At 44.4% G+C, this 22,476-nt stretch overlaps 1 protein-coding gene across 1 annotated transcript in view; it reads left to right on the plus strand.

Annotated features, from left to right (window-relative positions):
- The window catches only part of LOC109616472 (proline-, glutamic acid- and leucine-rich protein 1-like), a 28,415-nt gene extending 8,666 nt beyond the window's left edge, over positions 1–19,749 (plus strand). The window contains exons 2-11 of the mRNA XM_020052307.3: positions 7,171–7,299; positions 8,304–8,458; positions 8,636–8,770; positions 8,848–8,952; positions 16,010–16,229; positions 16,738–17,007; positions 17,157–17,431; positions 17,684–18,461; positions 18,565–18,669; positions 18,805–19,749. Of these exons, the coding sequence (XP_019907866.2) occupies positions 17,958–18,461; positions 18,565–18,669; positions 18,805–19,014 (819 nt within the window). The 5' untranslated portion in view covers positions 7,171–7,299; positions 8,304–8,458; positions 8,636–8,770; ... (3 more) ...; positions 17,157–17,431; positions 17,684–17,957 and the 3' untranslated portion in view covers positions 19,015–19,749. The remainder of the gene's footprint in view (positions 1–7,170; positions 7,300–8,303; positions 8,459–8,635; positions 8,771–8,847; positions 8,953–16,009; positions 16,230–16,737; positions 17,008–17,156; positions 17,432–17,683; positions 18,462–18,564; positions 18,670–18,804) is intronic.
- The last annotated feature ends 2,727 nt before the right edge of the window (positions 19,750–22,476 follow it).

A 22,476-nucleotide genomic window follows, 5' to 3' on the forward strand; every position in this document is an offset into this window, starting at 1 on the left:
ATGACATTCTCCCAATCCTCTTCTGGACCATCCAAATGCTCTCTAGCAAACCTCAGACGGGCCTGGACATGTACTGGCTTAAGCAGGGGGACACGTCTGGCACTGCAGGATGTGAGTCCCTGGCGGCATAGTGTGCCATAGTGGAGTTTGGAGTGTGACTGTTTGAGGTTGTGGACAGGTGCCATTAATACAGGTAACGAGTGGAGGTAACTGTTACAGGTCTGTGAGAGCCAGAAATCTTGCTTGTTTGTTGGTGAATAAATACTTATTTTACCAATTAATTCATAAAACATCCTACAATGTGATTTTCTGGAATTTTCCAATTTTGTCTCTCATAGTTGAAGTGTACCTATGATAAAAATTACAGTCCTTTCTCATCTTTTTAAGTGGGAGAACTTGCACACTTGGTGGCTGACTAAATACTTTTTTGCCCCACTGTATGGTAGACTTGGATAATGATATGCCTACCTCCTGGAGAGTGTTCTTCACTTGGCTTGATGTTGTGAAGGGGTTTTTCTTTATCATGGAAAAGATCCTACGATCATCCACCACTGTTGTCTTCAGTGGATATTCAGGCCTTTTTGTCTTGCAGAGCTCACCAGTGCATTCTTTTTATCTCAGAATGTACCAAACTGTTGATATAGCCACTCATAATGTTCCTGCTATCTCTCTGATAGATTTTATTTTGTTGGTCTGTTTCACTTGAATTGAGAGCTCCTTTGACCACATGTTGTGGGTTCACAGCAACAGCTTTCGAACATGAATGTCACACCTGGAATCAACTCCAGACCTTCTATCTGCTTAATTGATGAAGAAATAACAAATTAATAGCCCACACCTCTCCATGAAACAGCTTTTGAGTCAATTGTCCAATTACTTTTGGTCCCTTGAAAAAGAGGGAGCTACATATTAAAGAGCTGTAATTCCTAAACCCTTCCTCTAAGTTGGATGTGAATACCCTCAAATTAAAGCTGAGAGACTGCACTTTAAGCCCATATTAATTATGTAATTGTCACTTGAATATATTTAGTAAAACAGCCAAAATAATCAAACTTGTGTCAATGTCCAAATATTTCTGGACCGAACTGTATATTAGATCAGCTAACCAGCATTCAGGATTCATAACACTGGTTTATAATGTAATATTTATTCCATTTTACACTGGAGTGTTTGTGACAATGGGTAGGAATGTTTTTTTCTGTAAATAATTAAAATAAACTTTTTTTGGTTATTACATAGCAGAGTAATGTTGTTCCTCTTGAAACTCAGTTTAAGGTCAATACCAGGCATGCAGGTTTTTTCATTCATGAGAGGCAGAAATTGGGATATGGGGTAGGTGAATGGCACTTACAGCACATAATATTTTAATATCAATATAGTGTCTAATTTTGTATTCTACAGTATCCTTCAGTTTACGAAATAATACTTTATAATAGTTAAGTACTGCTAAGTACAATATAATAGCTTTATATTCCAGATGAGCTCAATAACTATGTGTGTTGATTTAGAGGAAAACCCTCCTGGTGTTTCACAGATTGAGAGACCCAGGAGACATTTTAGAAAATCATGCAAAAACTGGTTACGCTATATTGAGGATAAATTAACAATAAGTCTAACCAAACACCTCCTGTAGTAATTTGTCAGTCTCTCGGTGCCATGGAGTATTTTATTTTACCTTCTCATCTATGCAGAACCCCCGGCGGAATGTTTCAGGTCCTGACACAGTATCTTGTTGGGGTTTAGGGCCCGGTTTCCCGATAGCGTAGCACTTACGATGGTTTAACAATACACATAGCCTTAAGTGGGACTTTGTTAAGACAGACTTACACCTGTTTCCCAAACCCCCACGTAAGTCGCTCTGAATAAAGTGCATCGTAAGTGCCACATTACGGCTGTTTGGAATGTAATCAGGCCATCTTTGGGGCTTGGAATGTAATTATGCCATGAATACGTTTTGAAATGTAGCCTATTGCATTTCGGTAGAGCTTGCTTATTTCTTATCAGAAGCATTTAATATCGCTGCTGATGTATTCAACTACTACTAAGGCATTAATAAGAAAATGTAAAACTGAAAGTAGAGAAATTTATGGTGGACAAAACTATTATTTGCAACCAATGGGGGTGAACTTCAGCCAATCAAAATCATATCTCCAGAAATCGATCACGTGACATCCAATTATAAATTCCTCCCGTAGCTACAGTGGGGAGAACAAGTATTTGATACACTGGTGATTTTGCAGGTTTTCCTACTTACAAAGCATGTTGAGATCTGTAATTTTTATCATAGGTACACTTCAACTGTGAGAGACAAAATCTAAAACAAAATTTTTATGATTTTTTAATTATTAATTTGCATTTTATTGCATGACATAAGTATTTGATCATCTACCAACCAGTAGGAATTCCGGCCCTCACAGACCTGTTAGTTTTTCTTTAAGAAACCCTCCTGTTCTCCACTCATTACCTGTATTAACTGCATCTGTTTGAACTCGTTACCTGTATGAAAGACACCTGTCGACACACTCAATCAAACAGACTCCAACCTCTCCACAATGGCCAAGACCAGAGAGCTGTGTAAGGACATCAGGGATAAAATTGTAGACCTACACAAGGCTGGGATGGGCTACAGGACAATAGGCAAGCAGCTTGGTGAGAAGGCAACAACTGTTGGCGCAATTATTAGAAAATGGAAGAAGTTCAAGATGACGGTCAATCTCCCTCGGTCTGGGGCTCCATGCAAGATCTCACCTCGTGGGGCATCAATGATCATGAGGAATGTGAGGAATCAGCCCAGAACTACATGGCAGGACCTGGTCAATGACCTGAAGAGAGCTGGGACCACAGTCTCAATGAAAACCATTAGTAACACACTACACCGTCATGGATTAAAATCCTGCAGTGCACGCAAGGTCCCCCTGCTCAAGCCAGCGCATGTCCAGGCCCGTCTGAAGTTTGCCAGTGACCATCTGGATGATCCAGAGGAGGAATGGGAGAAGGTCATGTGATCTGATGAGACAAAAATAGAGCTTTTTGGTCTAAACTCCACTCGCTGTGTTTGGAGGAAGAAGAACGATGAGTACAACCCCAAGAACACCATCCCAACCGTAAAGCATGGAGGTGGAAACATCATTGTTTGGGGATGCTTTTCTGAAAAGGGGACAGGACAACTGCACCATTTTGAGGGGAGGATGGATGGGGCCATGTATCGCAAGATCTTGGCCAACAACCTCCTTCCCTCAGTAGGAACATTGAAGATGGGTCGTGGCTGGGTCTTCCAGCATGACAACGTCCCGAAACACACAGCCAGGGCAACTAAGGAGTGGCTCCGTAAGAAGCATCTCAAGATCCTGGAGTAGCCTAGCCAGTCTCCAGACTTGAATCCAATAGAAAATCTTTGGAGGGAGCTGAAAGTCTGTATTACCCAGCAACAGCCCCAAAACCTGAAGGATCTGGAGAAGGTCTGTATGGAAGAATGGGCCAAAATCCCTGCTGTTGTGTGTGCAAACCTGGTCAATAACTACAGGAAACGTATGTCTGTCTATCTCTTTAATTGCAAACAAAGGTTTCTGTACCAAATATTAAGTTCTGCTTTTCTGATGTATCAAATACTAATGTCATGCAATAAAATGCAAATTAATTACTTAAAAATCATTCAATGTGTTTTTCTGAGTGGAATAATTAATTGCATTGTTTAAAAAAACATTTTTTATTTTAAATAACACAAAACAACTAAATTGCTGTAGGTAATACATCTGATTTTATGTACTGCTTTTGTAAAAATTAGTTTTGTGTTTTTGCTCCCCCTGGCTCGAATGTCAAACTCCGCCTATGGGATCGTCCCATATTGAAAAATAAAATGTACTGTCCCTTACAGAATCAATACCCGATTTGTCCCTTATTTTTGTGTAAACCCTACTACCATGCATGCACGTTTTCACAAGCTTGAATTGACCTGAGAAATAATAAAATCAAAAGAGTTCAATGAGACTTAACGGAGAAGTATTAAATCAGAATGAAAGGCGAGTTGTCTGTCACTCAACGTCATCGTTGCCCTGCTTACGGAGACCCAGACATGCGCTAACATGAGCAGTATGATTCACCTAGATACACAAGTTTACACTTCTGTAAGCAGAAGACCCGCCCCCTCCGAGCTGTGTATGAAAGAAATGTAACCAATGTCCTACTTGGTTGAAAGTCAAGTCATTTCTTTTTATATAGCACATTTTAAAACAACAGAAGTTGGTCCAATGAGCTTACCAGTCAAGCCCAAATTGGTGCATACAGGTAACAAATGTGTTGGACGGACTTTTAATTTCCTTGGCAGACACGTTTATCCTACTTACCAACATAGAATAGTAACTGTATCATGAGGGATGGAAAGCAAATATTTGTTGCATGTATGGCTTTGCTGAAGCTATGTACTAGCTAAAATACACAGCTGTCAATCTAATTTGAAAGCTTTTCGTAACTACAGTACTTACACATTCTTTGTAGCTTAGTGATCACATCACTTAAAGCACATATTCGATGGCATTTGCAAATGAAGGCAAGAGAGCTACATTGCCAACAGTAATTTCTGAAGTACAGAAAATGTTCCCAAACTATTTTTGGGGGCAAAGAATTCTTGCTGGGCAATGCCCTCCTGCCGCCGAGTCTGTATACATGGTTAAAGGAATAATACATAAAAGACTAAAATGGAATACACTTAATACAACTACAATTATCAAATCAAGATCAAAGTAATACAATAAGAAGTTAAGAGAAATTCAATGAAACCATGAAACAACTGATTAAAACACAGTAAGAGGATGTTAAAAATGAGTAAAGAGTGGATGACAAAAAATTTTGGGTCTTTAAATTTTGATTTAAAATTGTCAATGGTGGAACGGGACTTAATGTGGGATGGGAGACTATTCCAGAGAATGGGTGGGAGTAGCAACAGAAAAGGCTAGGCTACCCCATCCTTACTGGAGGGTGGGTTCTTGCTTCTTACATATCTTCCAAAATGTTTATTTTGAAAGATCAAACCTCTTGGTCATGTCTATGATCTGATGTTTTAATCCTTAATATAATTGATGCAACTGTGCTTTACTCTTATTGACTCTATTTCCATCACTATACATAATACTTGTACATTTCCTGCCCTCTTCTATTTGCACTTCTGGTTAGATGCTAATGACAAAGTTTAATCTAATCCAATCTAATCTAATGTTGAGAGTAGCAGAGGACTTTGAAATTGATGCATACAAAGCACAAATTGGTGCATGAAAATTCACCAGAATGCAGGAAATGAAGTGTCTGACACTCAAAATCTCATCAGAGGACCACCCCGCTTTTGTGTCCCCACAGGCTTGGGGCTGCTGGCAAGGTGTCCCTTATTTTTCCATCCTGAAGGTGGCAACTCTAGTAGCAAACTATCAAGATATAAGGCAGGCAGGTTAACGTAATGTTTAGCTAGCAGTAATAAAGTTGTGTCTGCTTTCTCCAGAGGTTATGAAAATCATACAATGTGATTTTCTGGATTTCTGTTTTAGAATCCGTCACTCACAGTTGAAGAGTACCTATGATAAAAATGACAGACTTCTACATGCTTTGTAAGTGGGAAAAGCTGCAAAATCAGCAGTGTATCAAATACTTGTTCTCCCCACTGTATTTATGTACATAAAGATTTAATGTCTTCTACAAAGACAAGTATTGTTTACTCACTTTGAGGCAGTTGCTTGTTTAAATTAGTAATAATTTTGGCATTTGTAATAAAATACTCTATGTCCTTGTATAATAATGATAACCAGGTGTCTTGTCATTACATTTTATCTGAGATTAGAAGCAATTTCATCAAATACCGTACTGTGGAATAGATTTTGCACCCTTTCAGAATTTTTTTTTTGTTTGCTTATCTAGCAAACAAACAAAACTACAGATGGCATATCAAAAAGCTGATTAAGCAGCCTCATAAAATAGGTACACCATGTTGCTGGTGACAATAAAAATGCCACTAAAAATATGCAATTTTGTCCCACAACCCAATGCCACAGATGTCTCATTTTAGTGGGACTGTAACTGAAACCACATCTGAGACCCGTCACTCATCTGCATGTTAGTTGTCCATTCTACTGCAGTTCAGCGTTGTAACCAACTTATGACAAGTGTGCTCCTCAAAGATGAATCCCAGTTTTAGCTGTACCGGGCAGATGGCCAGGGCTTGACATTGGCACCCGCCCACCAGCCAAATGCGGGTGGAATTCAGATGTGGCGGGTAACGCAGTCACTCTTACTAGCCACTTTTGGTGGGTGGCAATCCATATCTATACACAGGGTTTTTCTATTTTTCCGAAACTCAAAGGCGACAGCCTTCCCAAAATTTTGCACCGCCTCTGTGTGTTGACATGGAAAAACATGATTTTTTGTGGGAGAATAGCCTTTCTGTCAATGAATTCTGGCAACATTGCATACAGGAGTTGCTATTGTGTAATGAAGCAAGACAATTTCATTTACTACCTCCCAACCCCTAGACGTTATTGGCCAGTTGAACAGACCTCCACTTCAACCCTTGGCTAATCCAAGAGCTGGATTTATTAACTTTAAAATGACATTGGAAATGTCCTCATATAAATTATTTTAACAATGAAATTCCTACTTGCGCTAAACAATGTCAAACTATTCAATTACCACAACTATTCCTGTGAAATGCTATATTCATACCACACTGTCCATGCCAAGCTAATGCCCCAGAGTAAAAAGCAACAGTTAAGGACTATCCAGAATATAATTATACCTATCATGTCCAATAAGATATTTTGACCAGGTATAGTACAAACGCACACAAAAACATGTTGATCATTAAGGCAAAATAAACAAAATCCCATAATGTCTGAATTACAAACCAGCTGTAGCGTGGACTCGAATTGGGCCCACTGTACATTGTTCTCCCCCCTTTCTTTCACCATTTTCCTATTTAAGAACGTATAAAAATGCAAGATAATATCTTTATTGAATTTTTAAGGGGCTTTTGACTTCGTATTGCATTGATAATAAGACTGTTTGTCTTATCTAAGATTGTATAAACACTTATTATTATATAATACATAGCGAGTCAAATACAGCATACATACTATTTAAATACATTTAATGAGAAGTATATATTTTTTTTATGTAATCGTGACCCGGAAGTTTGTAGGCGTTTCCTGGTTGGTGAACGGCGTCACAAATGCCGTCTTAGAACAGCGAAAACGCAGTTTTGGGCGGCGACAAGAGTGATTGAAGACGCCGTAGATGACGGCGCGTATACAGCATTTGGAGGTCTGTTTTACTAGAACCAACCAAGAGATTCATAGCAACAAGTTCCCTAAGTGCATTTTATGTGTATTTTTGAAATAATTAGCTTCACCATATTAATAGCAACTATCTATTTCAAATAATAAACTTGGTCCAAGAGTCTTTAATTCAGAAATGTTTTAAAGCATGTGACTTAAGGACAAATTGTTTCAAATGATAATGAAATGTTCAAAGTGTTATTTGGTTAAATATTTCATATTATCATTAATGTATTTGAAATAAATCAGGAAATTATGTTGTGCTACAATTATATTTCCAATGTTATAAGTGGGTCTATTTTAACAAAAGTATAATATTAATATTTAAATGGTACTTTAATACAATGTTTATACATGTTTAGTGTAGTTTAGGACATTGTTTCTAAATAGTAAAGATAAGTATAATTTTGGCCAGGGGCACCCTGATAGTCTGACTTTGTATCGGGTAACCAAAATCAGCATGTGAGATAATTAACAACTAAAGGTACTGGTAAATACTGCAATCCAAGTTTGACTGGATTGAGCCCATTAATCCAGCATGTTAAAATATCCCTTGGTGCAACCTGTACTGCATACAATGCTTTTTAGAAATACATGATCTGCTCACTAATTTATTTGCAATACCCGTAATTGTGTCATCATCTTGGTCTTCAGAAGACATTACCTTGTTTCTTTACTTTACCTATTACTCCATTGCTCTCTTTTTCTGTAGAGTATCCACAGGGGTCACAGTGCTGTAAAAAGGAGTTCCTGGTGTCAGTCACATCATCCTATTTAACATTTTCTCCACTCTCAGGAAATACATACCCACCAGGGCTGGGGTTAATCTCATTTTAGTACAGTACCTTAGTTAAATCATCAGTGTACTTCAGAAATAGAAAATCTTCTTGAAAGAGGTTTTTGTTTTTTAATTAAAGTTCCTGAACTATATTTACTGTTATAACCCCATCATTATGCTTTATTAAACAGAAAGTTATTTTTTGCTCAAAGAGTAAAGGGGACCCATGCCTCAGCAGTACATGTGCACTGGAGGAAGTGGCCTAGACTGAAAGAGCATCACACAGCCTGGGGAGGTGGCCAAGGGAGATCCAGAGGAGTAACAACCCTTACACTTAGCCTAGTCATAGTAAAAAGCAGTGAACAAGGTCAAGTACATGGGGAAGTACTTTTACCACCTTTGGTTAAAAGGCTACAGTAACCTGTATTCTATACACAAGCATCTTACATATTAATGTATTGCATATCTCTTGACTTTTACATTGCGGTCCGAGACAACTTCGGTATTGACTGTATGTTTGTGTTATTTGTTATCAATCCTACAGGTACATTTACTGAGACACTCCTTCATTAAGACTACAAGCTGTTGGCTATCACTGACCCAAAGATTCCAGAAATGTTTGCACGTTGTCTTTGTATGATCATTTTGATGATGGCCAAAACATTACATTTTAACTATGGTATGTATAGAAATGTTTAATGGTGAACGAGTTCCATTTCCTTGCCACTAAGATACTTAAAATGTTTTTTCCTTCAGATTTAGAGAGAACATGTACCCCCTTGCCATGAAGACCCTCCTTTCCCTTGATATCTGAAGATGTGCAGCAGACAGAATTAAGTCTCAGGATAAAGATGCCAAAAGGTTGTTCTTACATATTAACACCTGGGGATTGCTTCTACTGTGTTCAATATTCAGGAGCAATGCACAGAGAGAGCTGGCCCCTATTTCAGGAATACTTTATTTTGGAACTGTTTACTTGACAACATTAAGAATTGTATTAACACTTCTAAACAGTATAACAACAAGACACTGCCTTGACTATTAACATCCTAGACCCCCTATGTCTGTTAGTTGATTCTAATGATTTAAGTTCCAATGCCCATAGTTGTGAAGAGTGTTGATTCTGTGTGGCCAGTGCATTCCTGCTAAAAATCAGAAGTAGTTGAGTGTGTCATTAAATACCCTGTCATGAGATTTAAGTGAGCAGTCTCTTGTTTGGAAAGGATTGGGGAATGGAAGAGCTTCTCTGGTTCAGTGTCACTGAGCAGAAACCTCTGCAAAGTTCTTGTTCACCATCCAAATGGCCAACTCAAACATGTATGTCCAGGAAGTTGGCTTGTGTGATGATGATGATCGTCCCGACAAGGAATGTATATGAAAGCGTTTGCCCAGGGTTCTGTCCTTCAACCCCAGAGATGTGAGGAAGCCTAATAGATCCATAATTGGATGCAACACTGTCTCTGTAAACACAGGCAACATGTTTACGTAATTGATTAATTAGGTGGCATTTCTATACATTAGAATTGTGTTATTAAGTGTTTGTAATATATTTTGACAATGACAGTGAATTGGGAATTCTTACTTTAGAACAATGTGTTGGAGATGATGTACTAGACTGTAACAGGTGAGTCAGACCAACTAAACTGGGATGTCAAACATGGCACAAACTGAGAGCAAGAGAGTACTGATAGGGACAGTAGGGAAGGGAGGTCACGTGACTGTCAGGGAAAAAACTTGTTTCACTGAAATCTAAAACAGGCTGCTTTTTGCTTGATGTTTAGTTACTAGGCCATACACACAACCATGTTCCCTAAAACCATGTAACATGGGTACTATTGCTACCAAGAAAGTAAACCAACAGAAAAGCCATTGTGAAGTACTTGGCTTCATAACTAAAAGCATAACCGTTATCTAGCTAGCTAAACCCAGCTTTACCTATTTCATGAATGTAACAGACACTTAATGTTAACACAGAACGTTCTGCACAACACCTAAAACCAACAGTAGGGAAGAGATGTTACTTAACTGTCAGGAAAAACCTTGTATCACTGAATTCTAAAACTGACTTTTTTCTGTTACCAGGCCATACACAACCATATTTCCTAAAGCCTTGCAACATGGATAGTATTCCATCCAAGACAGAAAAGCTATTGGCAATAACTAACAGTCATAACTAAAGGCACTTTATCTAGCTAGCTAATGCCAGCTTTCCCCAGTTCATGAAGGTGACAGACACTAAATTTAACATAGAACGTTCTGCACAACACCTAAAAGCAGTGTATGCATTTGCACACAGCCTGTTAGAAGTAAGATTTAGCTACTTGATTATAAAACGATTAAAGCCACTTGCAGTACCATCAAGCTAGCGAGCTAACCATCAAGCTCTCCTCAGCAATTGGTTGAAATCTAGCCATGTGATTGATGCAAAATCCAAATAAGGAATTGAAACCAAACAGGCGTTAATAACGGCGTTAAGTGATACTGAACCCCGTAAATTACGGCGCTTGACATCAACAATGTCGTCGCAAACGCCGTGTAGTACAGGGGCAACGGCGTTTTGGACGGCGACATGAGTGAATGAAGACGCCGTAAATTACGGCGCTTATTACAGCACTTACAACAGCGAAAACACCGTTTTGGACGGCGGTTTACTGGGAGAACGGCGTATTTTGCGTGTGATGTTTATTACTCACTTGGCTTTCCATACTTCGGCGTTCCATACACAGACGCGAAGTACACACGACACGTTATTCAGACGTTCCATTATACACGACCATAGACGCGAAGACAGCTTCCCGCGGTTGATTAAATGCACGAATCACCCCTCATACCCAACGCCACGGAGCTCAATCGGAGGGGAAGAGACACGGCCCACGGGGGGCTGGGAAGTAAAAGGACGGGGAAAATGAATAGTGTAGGGGTTAGGACACAAATCAGGGGCTCCCGATTGGGAAACGGGAGCACTACCCGTTAGGCCACCAAGCTATACAAAATCCCAATAATTCTCACCATTAGAAAACAAAGGCTCAGGGGGACAGGAACCTGGCATTTGCTAACAAGGGCGTTTAGCCTGAAGTAACCAAGCGTTGTCATGGAGACGCCGTCAATCGGCAGTGCAAAGAGATTCAGTAATAGCCCGAAGCGAAGCGGGAGCAATTGCCGAGCTCGCTGCACGGCGCTTAAACCTATGAAAGCAGGCGGATTGAGAGGTTGGAGTAGTTATACTTACTACACCCCGGGGAACCTCCGCAGCACGTGGCGTTGAAACAAGTTTATTCTCTAACCCGAACATGGAAAGGGATAGACCGAGAACAAGCAAAACTGTTAAGAGACCCTTGTAGACTACAGCGCGAGTGCTCCCGCTACTGCTTATTTCCAAAGGAACCGTAGGCAAACTGTCCCTGTTAGAAAGCATAAGTGATTTAACAGACCCAGACACCGCCTGAGAATGTACAGAAACACAACCTACACCAAATATCATTTAGCAGGTTTATTGAAATAAACAGTAGAGGAGGCTGAATCGGTGACGCCACACGATCCAGCCACAACCATGGGGAGAGGGTGAGGCATGGGGTGCGGGAAGGCAACGTAGCCGACCCTGGCCAACCCCACGTCAAGCCAGTTTCGGTTTCTTGCTGGGCCACGGGGTTGTGAACTGGGGAGCGGGGGTCTGTGATCTTGGACGTACCGTAGCAGAAACAGGCGCCTCAGAAATCGGAGGATGAGAAGCCGTAGCAGAAGCGGCGGCAGAGTCTTGACGGCGTCGACGGTGCCTCGCTGAAGAACCCGGCAAAGAAGGACGAGAAGAGCGAGAGTCAGCAGCAGGGGCTCGACCGGCCAGAGGGAGATGACGGGAGAGCTCCTTTCTTCCCGCGTCTGCTTGCTTGACGGTCTCAATGGCAGCGTGGACAGCGTCGCCGAATAATCCACTCGGGGAGATAGGCGCGTTGAGAAGAGGGTTAAGGTGCGTCTCGCAAAGGGAGGAGAGAGACAGCCAGAGGTGGCGGTGACCAACGACGGACGTCGCCACTGCTCTGCCGGCACAAACCGTCTGCGCCTGATTCAGGTGTAGGATGGCGTCGAGATATCCTGCGAGCTCCCCCAAGTCACGTGAGGAGGGAGAGCGAGCATGGTCTAGGATCTCCGAAGCAGCAGAAGCTAGAATGGCGATATTATTAGCTGCAGCCAAAGCTTGAGATCCCAGGATGTAGGTCTTGTCCAGCAGTTGACCCATGAACCTATCCCTAGGTGAAGGCAGTGCGGGTTTCTTGCCAGACCAGCCCAGGGACGGGAGGAAGTGCGCAGCCAGGGCGGGTTCCAAGGGGGGGACGGCAGAAATGATAGGCTCCAGCCTACCCACGACCCTCGTGAAGGCGGTGTAGGACTTCACCGGGGCTCTAGCTGAAAGGGGGGCAGACCAGGAACCCTCAGCGAATGTGCGGAAGCCCTGGACCTCAGGTGCGTCGACTGGTTTGCAGGCTTCAAACCAGGATCCGTGCGACATCCGGGAGCATTCCATCCGCGGAGGGAGAGGCAGCTGAATACGGAGAGCGGCCCGCTCTATCATGCCGGCGAACTCCGCCCGCAGAGAAGGGGGGCGGAGGGATGCAGCCAAAGACGGGTCGTCCTCTAAATCATTTGAAGGGATGCCAGGGGCAGAGTGAGTGTCCTCCTTAGGAACAAGACTGGCGCAACGGCTGGCGGCGGCATACATTTCCTTCATAGTAATAGTAATCCAAGGAGATGACGGTGTAAAGAACGCCGGCAACAGAAATTATCGGTGATGCGAAGCAGTTACTTACAATCAACTACGCTGAAGAAAAAAGGGAGGGGGTTCCATGGGCACAGGTGCATTTATAGGGGCACGCGTGCCCCAATTGGCTGATGCAGTGACGGCCGGGTAAACCACTAGGAGCTAAACCACGACGTATAACACAGAAAATACTGAGCGTGCCCACCTGCGTGAAGTTTGCCCCACACCCAACGCAAAATTTTTTGTACCGTTAACATTTTCGTTAGTGCTGCTGTAAATTTTTTTGATATTAAAGAATCATATTAAAGGTCAAAATCAACGAAAATAGTCTTGTTTTTTTGTGCTTCATTTGTGCTTTGTTATGTTCCGGTGTTTTATATATTAGACATTTAATTATTGTTGATGACGTCACGCAGCCCCCTAATCAAAACTACGGCAAAATAGGCTTAATCGTTTGTGCCGTAAAAATGTTTGTTTGTGCTGCTATTCTTTTTTAGATATTGAATAATATTTCATAGGTCAAATTCAGTCAAAATGGGCTCAATCATTTGTGCTCCTTTTGTGCCGATGCCGATAAAGGTTTGTTTTTGCGACTGCTTTACCGATAGTGACAGAGCTATATTGTAAAGAGAGTAAAGCCAGTGCGCAATCCAGTGGGAATATGCTATGTACCTAAAACTGTAGCAGCACAAACAAACATTTCAGCGACACAAACGGAGCATACATGATTGAGCTCATTTTGAGGAGCAGGTTGTGGGGCTGGTGACACCTAAAATTAAACGTTTAATATATAAAACTTCATCAGAACAAATGAAACTTTTAACTGCACAAACCAGCACAATCGAAGCACAAACAAATTAGACTATTTTGGTTGAATTTGGAGCATGTTGAGTGACCTCAGAATTATGTATAAAATATTATTTAATATCTATAAAATGATAGCTGTACAAACGACATGTTTTACGGCAAAAACCAGCACAAACAATTGAGCCTATTTGCCGACGTTTTGCGTTGGGTGGGGGGCAAATTTCACTCAGGTTGCGTGCCCTATCAAGTAAGTGCATTTTCTTCACGACTCTCCGGATCATCTCGTGAGTATTTACTTCTTGTTGCATATGTAGTTAGTATATTTGAGCTAGCTTGTGTGCCATCAGCTAGCTTGATAGTAGTAGCCATTTCCAGTAGGACATATAGATGTATACATCCAATCAGTACAAGAGCTGTGAAATTAATACATTGAAGGCAATTTAGTTAACATGACCCCTGTTGAAAGCTAACTAATCGTCAAGTTATATTAGTATTACATAGTCAAACACTCACTTTTACCCACAGCGCATGACATCGGATAAAATAATTGCAGGAACGGACGAATCTCATATTGGATTATGTTTATGAAAATGTACGTGTTAATGCTACGGCATGCCATAAAAAAGGAACCGGAATGCTGTTTGCGTTAAATTAGAAGTCCCAGGTCAATCATTGCTTTTAGACATAACAAATACTTTTTACCACTAATTCCAACAAGTCCCTAACAAGGTGTCAATATAGCTAAATAAACAAAGAATAACATTTGCTCAACTTTGCTGTAGTGGCGCGCCTATTATATTACGTGCAATAATGATGCCGTTCGTCTGTCGTGTGATTTGGGCTTTATAATTTAAAACTCCAACTATTTATATTGATTGACTGTTGTGTTTTCTTTTATTTATTTTTTACATACTCCAGTGGTAAAATCTAAACTTTTTGCTGGACTGAGTTTGGAGAGATGCACGCTGTCAGTCCTTGTGAAATGTTGCGTGTCTGCATGTTCATTCAGGGTTGTTGGCCGGTGAATACATTCTTCTCCTAAAGTGTAGGTACACTACAAAAGTTTACGGTACCAAAAACTAAAAATAAATTTACATTTCAGAGTTATAAAAAAAAGGCCTTCTTCATGGAACAAATAATGATTTAACTACTTAGAGCTGTTATATGTCGTGGAGCTCCGCACCCTAGAGGGGCTTTAGCTCCTAGTGGTTTACCCTGTCCGCGTCCGCGGCCGTACTGAAAACTCATTATGCAAGATGCGTCAGCCAATCAGGGCACGCCTGCCCCTATATATGACCTGTGAGCGCAGAGAACGCCCTCACTTCTTATTCAGCAAACGCTTGCTGAGTGCTTACTGTACTGATTACCCTACTTCAGCCTGAGAATTTTGTGCCATCGACATTCTTTAGCTCGGCGTTTCATCATGAACTCAGACAGGCCCGCTCCCTTCCCACGTGGGTTGTGGTGGCAGGCGTCGCGCTTCTCCTTCTCTCTGGGGAGAACTGGATACGACCTCTCTTCTGCTGCCCCATTCGGGCCTCGACTCCGCCTCCTCCAACTACCGCGGCTCCTGCTCTTCCTCCTGTGCGACGCAGACACCCCGCTCCCAGACTGGACACTCCATGGTCGTCGAAGGAACCCGGACCGTCTTGACCAGGCGTGAAGCGGGCTACGAGTGGCAACGTTTCCCTCACGTCCCTGCCTCTTCCTCCATCAGCGGATTAGGTGCACAATCTGACGGCGTCGCAGATTCGACCCGATTGTCTTATTTCAATAAACAAGCTAAACGTTACTCGGCTGTATGTTGTGCTTTTGTGCAGACTCAGGCGGTGTCTGAGCCTGTTAAGTCACTATACCTTTCAAATGCCCTAGTTTGCCTCCGTCGGTGGCTATTAGAGACTCAGCGAGCGCTCTCTGTCTGCCCGTATGAGCAGTGGCGCGAATGAGCGGCTTTCCCTCACTCTTGCCCTGCAGCCTTCAGGTGTTCTAATGTTTTTTGCTTGTGCACGCTCTATTCCTTTCCCGATGCAGTGTAAAGGTAAGAGTTATGTTGCCTATGTTCATGGGAGCAGTGGCGCGAATGAGCGACTCCCTCATTCTCGCCCTACAGCTTGTAGGTTATATTTCGTGGAGCTCCGCCCCCTAGAGGGTCTTTAGCTCCTAGTGGTTTACCCATGCCGCGTCAGCGGCCGTACTGAAAACTCATTATGCAAGATGCATCAGCCAATCAGGGCACGCCTGCCCCTATATATAACCCGTGAGCCCAGAGAACGTCCTCCCCTTTTAATCAGCAACAGTTTGTCGAATACGTCTGATTACTCTCAGCCTGAGAATATTTTTGCCATTGACTTTCTTCAGCTCGACGTTCTCAAGATGAACAAGTATTTCGCCGCCCCATTCTGCATGTGTTTCCTGCCTGGGACCGGCCCACGCTCGTGACGGTCTCGCTGACCCCCCGGCTTGCTCCTCCTGCGCCGTCCTGTCTACTTTGAGCAGGAGGTGGACGTCTCCGGCGTGTTAAACTCCTGCGAAGACAACGACGAAGACGACATGATGTCAGAGGAGGACGCTTGTAAGGGTAAGAGTTTTGTTAGTTACGTTCAGGGTAGTGAGTGTTTTCGGGGGGTTATAGGTATAACTTATCTCCCCCCTCTACCCGCCACCTCTAATAGACATAAACGCCGGCTAGCTGTTTCGGAGGCGTCTCCTGTTCCGCTACCCGCCAGTCAGGAGCGTGTTCGCTCTCAGAGTTCTGCTCGGCAGGATTGTGTTTACATTCACTCGCCGTCAGGGAAACGTTTGCGTATGCAAATGCCGGTTTTCCTCTCTCTCCCGCCACTCGCAAGTTTCCGAGCGTCCTGAGTTTCCAACCGTTGTTACAGACGTAACCGTGGTGGATTCTCATTCCGCTCGCTGTGACGAGACCAAACGCCAGGTAACGCTGCCGGCTTTCGCCTCCGTCTCGCTACCTGTCCTCCCTGATCATCCCAGTCCTGTCTGCCCTACTCGGCGTCTCCTTGGCAACGCGTCCCCACTCAGAGTGCTACGTCCGCGTATGCAAATGCCGTGTACCGCTCTCTCATCAGGCTCCAACACCCGACCGCTTCTTCACCCAACGGCTCCTGGCGTGGATGCCCTACCACCTGTGGAAGGTGAGGGTGATCTGTCCGAGCTGTGGGAAGCAGCTGACGGGATATAGTGTCCACAAGAGGGCACGCAAAGTCCTGGACATCGACAGGTACTACCTGATGGTGTCCGACACTCTGGTGCACTGTGTGTTGCCTGAACCATCTGGCCACCAGACAGACTGTCCTGGACCAGCTCGACCTGCCTCGCCAGAGGAAGTTCCGGCGCAAGTGAGCTTTTATCCACACAACTTCTTTAATGTTGTAATTAAATTATGTGTGAAGTAATGATGTTTACTCTGGTATGCAGGTCTTTGACAACATTTGAACAATACGTGAAAAAGTCAGTTTTTTTCATAAAGGTATGCATGTGACATAAGGGTCATCTGTATGCTAAGAGAGCCAACGCTTGGCAACAGCCCAACCCATCTGGTCAAGCAGCTGAGGGAGAACCACAGTGAGGAGTGGTTGGACCGCCTGGCTTACTACTTAGGGGAATGTGCTGCTTTTGTGGACCAGCCCAGCCTCTTCCCAGTGGCCTGCTAGGAGCCCCCAGAGCCTCTTGATGTCCCCACCAGCCAATGGCTCCTGTCCACATCAAGGCCAGGATTACCTCCACCTTTGGGTCCATTTTAAAAATGTCTCCACCAAGAAGGTGATAAGGAAAAAAATACTGATTCTCAAAACATTACTGATTCTCATGAAACACACACACGCGCGCACACACTGTCTCAGCTTGAGAGTAGGACTGCAAGTGGTAAATAAACCTTTCTCAATGTTAGTTTGTTACAATACAGTCACATCAGTTTATTTCATAGAACCGGACAACTAAAGTTGATGGGCATTTTTGTGTGTTTAGATATTCAACATTTCTAAGTGTTTTGCTGTGTGTTTTGTGTAATTTCAGATCACAAGGAAGCTGTCGGGGACAGCACGGGGGACTGCTCTGTGGCTGAGCTCTGTGAGCAATGAGACCGGTCAGATACTCATCAGCGTCCTGACTGCTCAGGAGGGACCTGGTCTGGACCTGATGGTCTTGGGTCTCATGCGTCGCTAGAGCCAGGCAGGTATGGCCCCTCCAGTGCTGCTGGCGGTTCCCACGTCTCTCTGGGGAGAACTCGAGGACGACCTCTCTTCAGCTGCCTCTCTCCGTCCGCCCCCTCCGCGTGGAGTTTGCGGGTATGATTGAGAGAGCCGCTCTACGCATCCAGCTGCCCTTGCCTCCTCTGCCTACACCTAAACAGCCTTCGGATATGTCCTTCGGTTCCTGGGCTGAGCGAGTGAAACCGGTGGACTCCCCTGCTCCTGAAGTCCGTGGTTTTAAGGGCTTCGCCGAGGACTATCTGCTACATCAGACAGGGCAGCCTTTGCAGAGTGTGGACCCCGACACAGAGGAGACTGACCAGCTGCTGGAGGACCTGGCTGTGGACGGTGAGGAGGAGGAGGAGGAAGATGAAGGCTTTGAGGAATTCACACTGGACTTCACAGTTTGTAGTCTTCTGGATGACGTCTCCACCACCAGCTGTCCTGCTCCCTCTGCTTCCAGTCCTGCTCCCTCTGCTTCCAGTCCTGCTCCCTCTGCTTCCAGTCCCGCTCCCTCTGGTCCCCAGCCTGCCACCTCCACCACTCCACAGCCTGCTTCCAGTCCACCAGCTGTCACACCTCAGGTGCCTGAAGAGCAGTGGGTATGTTAATGTTCATTTAAACATAATTGAATAACATCCACATAAGAATATAAAGATATAGCCTGTTTATGTATCCGGCACTAAAGTCACATTAATGTTTCAGGCCATGGATGAGCACAACAGGCCAGGCATGGATCGTGTGGATAGCCTGGCTGAGTGTTTGGTGGAGCTGAGGAACCAGACCAGGCTGACCCTAAACAACCAGCAGGTCAGCAACATTATTTATTTAAAATGATTGTAAACAAACCCATGCCTAGATATGTGCCCTCAGTTCACCTGCCCAGTGGCCAGACTGCTGCCGTCTTGTGGAGGCCATCTTTGTCTGGCTCTGTTCCATCCACAGGAGTCCCAAGAAGAAGGGGAAGGGGATGCTAACAAGATGGACTCTCATTTTGCAGGACTACCGCAAAATAGGGTAGCTGGTTCTGGCCAATGGGGCCATAATGCAGGCGACAACCCTGCAGCTGGTGGAGGTGAACCAGACAACCCTCATCCAGTGGCACAACGGCAGGGTGAAGAGGCAGGATCTTGCATTGCTACTGCAGGGGATTAACCTGCCTGGTCTTCTCCCTGTGGCTTCCGATCCTTTGGACCCAACCAATGTCCGCCCAGCAGTTGCTCCACCCCAACACCAGGGAGAGACATTAGTTTATCCCCTGCCCAGGAGCACTGCAGGGTAGGCAAAGTCAAAGAGACAGTCCACCACTGTGATCATGCCACCAGTGGCAGTGCGACCAAGACTGGAAGCACAGAGGCAGCTATTCCCCCAGGCTTCAACTTTTCCATTCATTGTTCCGGCAGCCCCTGTCCTTCCTGGAGCTCCCTCCTATCCTGTCCCCATCACTCCCCGCCCAGCCCCCAATGACCCCTGCCCTGCCCCTGTCCCCACTTTATATTCCATCCCCCTAGCCCATCGTTTCCTCGTACTGACCCCTGCCTGTCCTGCTCCATCTGCTAACACTTGCAGGAAGTGTGGGCATCATCGCACAGCCCAGACTGGGCACAGCCAGTATAAGGGGCGAATATATTGCCCAGCCACTGAGACTCTCTTAAGAGCAGTGGAAATGAAGAGGAAATAGCTCTCTTTAATATAGTTCCTCAAATTTAATACAGTTGTAATATAGCGTGTATTAATCTTTAATATAGTTTTAATATAATTTCATATAATGTGTCATCAGTTACTTAGTTGTTATATAGTATATTAGCCAATTACTTTGTTAGTTTGTTAAATCCGTTCTGCACTCGTGTATGTTTTTGTGTCCTCAAGAATATATTTAAAATCTTGTGTGGTGGATGTGTGTGTGTGAGGTCTTTAATAAACATATTTTGGCACTTTTACCTATTTGCTGTTCTATCATTTTATCTCTTACTTATTCCATATGTTATTCAGTCAAAATGGCAATGAAGAAAACATCAGGATCATGTCACATGTACAGGGATACACAGGTGTACACAATGCAGTTTGATACTTGCTTATAATCTCTCTACAGTTTAGCGGTGCATTCATTGCAAACATTTTGGTAGAAGTACAATAAAGGGCATTAACTTTAAATTAATTATTTCAGGAACCAGGGACTTTTACACTAATAAAAACATACTTCTATCACAATCGTGGAAACATAATCATTATTAAAACTCAGTTTAACTTTAATTCACCATATCTTCTGGAGGCGGGACTCCCAGTCCTAGAAGAGTGACTGGGTTCAAAGGTCCCGGGTTTGAGTCCTGACAAAGACATAAAATAATTTTTTTGGTATCCTGAATAAATAAGGCAGTCAGTAAAACACATGTTGCGGGCATTTCCCATTTATCATTTTCTTTCATTTATTCTTCTCTTTTTCTTAATTTTTCCTCTCTTTTCCTTCTCTCTTTTTACCCTTTCTTCCCCCCCTTTAACAGGATGCTGTTCACCAGCTTTGACGCAGTGGCTAACGCGCTCGGCTCTTGATCAGTGAACCCGGGTTTGCCTCTCGAGGCGGCACTTGAACTTTCTCATCCCTTTCTCTCCCTGCTCTCCTTGGGCCGTGTCTCATCCTCTTAGGTCGACCTCGGCAGCGGTAAGGGCAGTTTGGGAATTTGAACTTTTCCTCAACAACGCCACCCAACTCCTGGCTCTTCCTCTCTCAGATCATTACTGGGAGTGGCGTCAGCATTGTAACATGTCAGCCTGGCTCGATCGAACGGTCAGGCGGGGTTATCTGGTCCAGTTTCGCTCTGCTCCACCTCCCTTCTCTGGGATAGTGGAGACGGTGATGTCATCACCCGACAGAGCGTCCGCTCTACTGTCAGGAGTGACGGAATTGCTTAGTAAAGGAGCGATCTCCGAGGTCCTGGAGGATCTCAGGCTGGACGGCTTGTACTCCCGTTACTTCCTAGTTCCCAAGAAGAAGGGAGGAGTGAGAGGGCATCAGGATTCTGGCCTATCTAGACGACCTCCTGATTCTGGCGTCCTCACTGGAATTGGCCCGGACACACACTGTCCGAGTGGTGTCCCTTCTCATGCCACTGGGTCTCGCGGTGAATTGGAAGAAGAGCGCGCCGAGGCCAGCCCACCAGGTTTCTTACCTGGGCTTGGTCATAGACACTCTCACAATGAGAGCACGCATTTATGACACGCGGGCTCTCGATCTGCTCTCTGCCCTCAACCCAAGCGGAGGGCTCGATTTTACACCCCCCGTCGCTCTCAGGGTCTGGCCCCTGAGCGGGACAGGCTTTTGAACAGGGGTTTGTCCTCCGCCATCGTGCGCACCATCCAGGGCGCTAGGGCGGCGTCTACGTCCAATTTGTATTCCTCTCGCTGGAATATGTTTGTGTCGTGGTGCACACAGAGGTCCTCGGACCCTTCGTGTTGTCCTGTGGAGGAGATTCTGTCATTTCTGCTGTATCTCTTTGATATGGAAAGGTCTTCATCAACCATCCGCGGATATGCATCGGCCATCTCTGTGTGTCATGAGGGTTTTGGTGGAAACACGGTTTTCAGCCATCCTCTCCGTCGTTTGGGTCTTGGGTCAAGCTACATTGAGACCGAATCCGTCCTTCGTACCTAAAGTTATCACCAGTTCCTTTCAGTCGAGGACTTTCGACTTACAATCCTTCTTCCCTCCTCCGCACGTCCGTGAGGAGGATGAAAGGCTTCACTGTCTGTGCCCGGTGCGCGCTCTCTTCCGTTACGTAGAGCGCACCATGTCTATCAGGCTGACTCCCCAGCTGGGTACTCCCGTTTGCTATTCGGATCCCCAGTTGGGTCGTCCACTTTACAAACAGCGTCTTTCCCACTGGCTTTGTGACTGTATCACTTTGGCCTATGGTGCATCGGGTTCTGTGGTTCCGGAGGGTCTCCGTGCGCACTCCACGCGGGGTGTTGCCGCCTCCTCTGACCTTTTCCAGAGTGGATGACATTTGCGCCGCGGCGTCGTGGTCGTCGCCTTCGGCGTTTGTGCGTTTCTATTTACTTGACGTATCTCCGTCTTCCGTCGTTCATTCAGTCCTCGGGGCACCTGCCCGAGGTCTTTGAACTTGAAGCATCACCTTCTCCGCTTCAATGTTAAGCCTGTGGCTAGTTGGCTCAGGGGTGTTGTCACTGAAAACCAATACACTTGGTGTGGGTTCGCCTCCACTCTGGGCTGTTACGTAGCATTTAATAATTTTTTGTATCCTCTTGCCCCTTATTTCGTGATGTGTGGTGCATGTGTATTTTCTGTTGTGCTTGTGTGGAACAGATACGTTTCCGCCTCGCTTGAGCTCAACATCCCTTCTCCCTGGGTTGGCCTATGTTCATGGGCCTACACTAGGGGGAATTCCATCATTACGCATTCGATCATCCTTTTCTGACCTTGTCAGCTGTCGGTTCTACCGCAATGGAAGTAAACTAAAAATGGATGCTTACAATTTCTACAGGTGTCCCTGGTTCTATGTCGTGGAGCTCCGCCTCCTATAGGGTCTTTAGCTCCTAGTGGTTTACCCTATCCGCGTTTTGCGGCCGTATTGAAAACACATTATGCAATCTGCCTTGCCA

Source organism: Esox lucius, chromosome 13 (assembly GCF_011004845.1).
Source record: "Esox lucius isolate fEsoLuc1 chromosome 13, fEsoLuc1.pri, whole genome shotgun sequence".
NCBI classification, from domain to species: domain Eukaryota; kingdom Metazoa; phylum Chordata; class Actinopteri; order Esociformes; family Esocidae; genus Esox; species Esox lucius.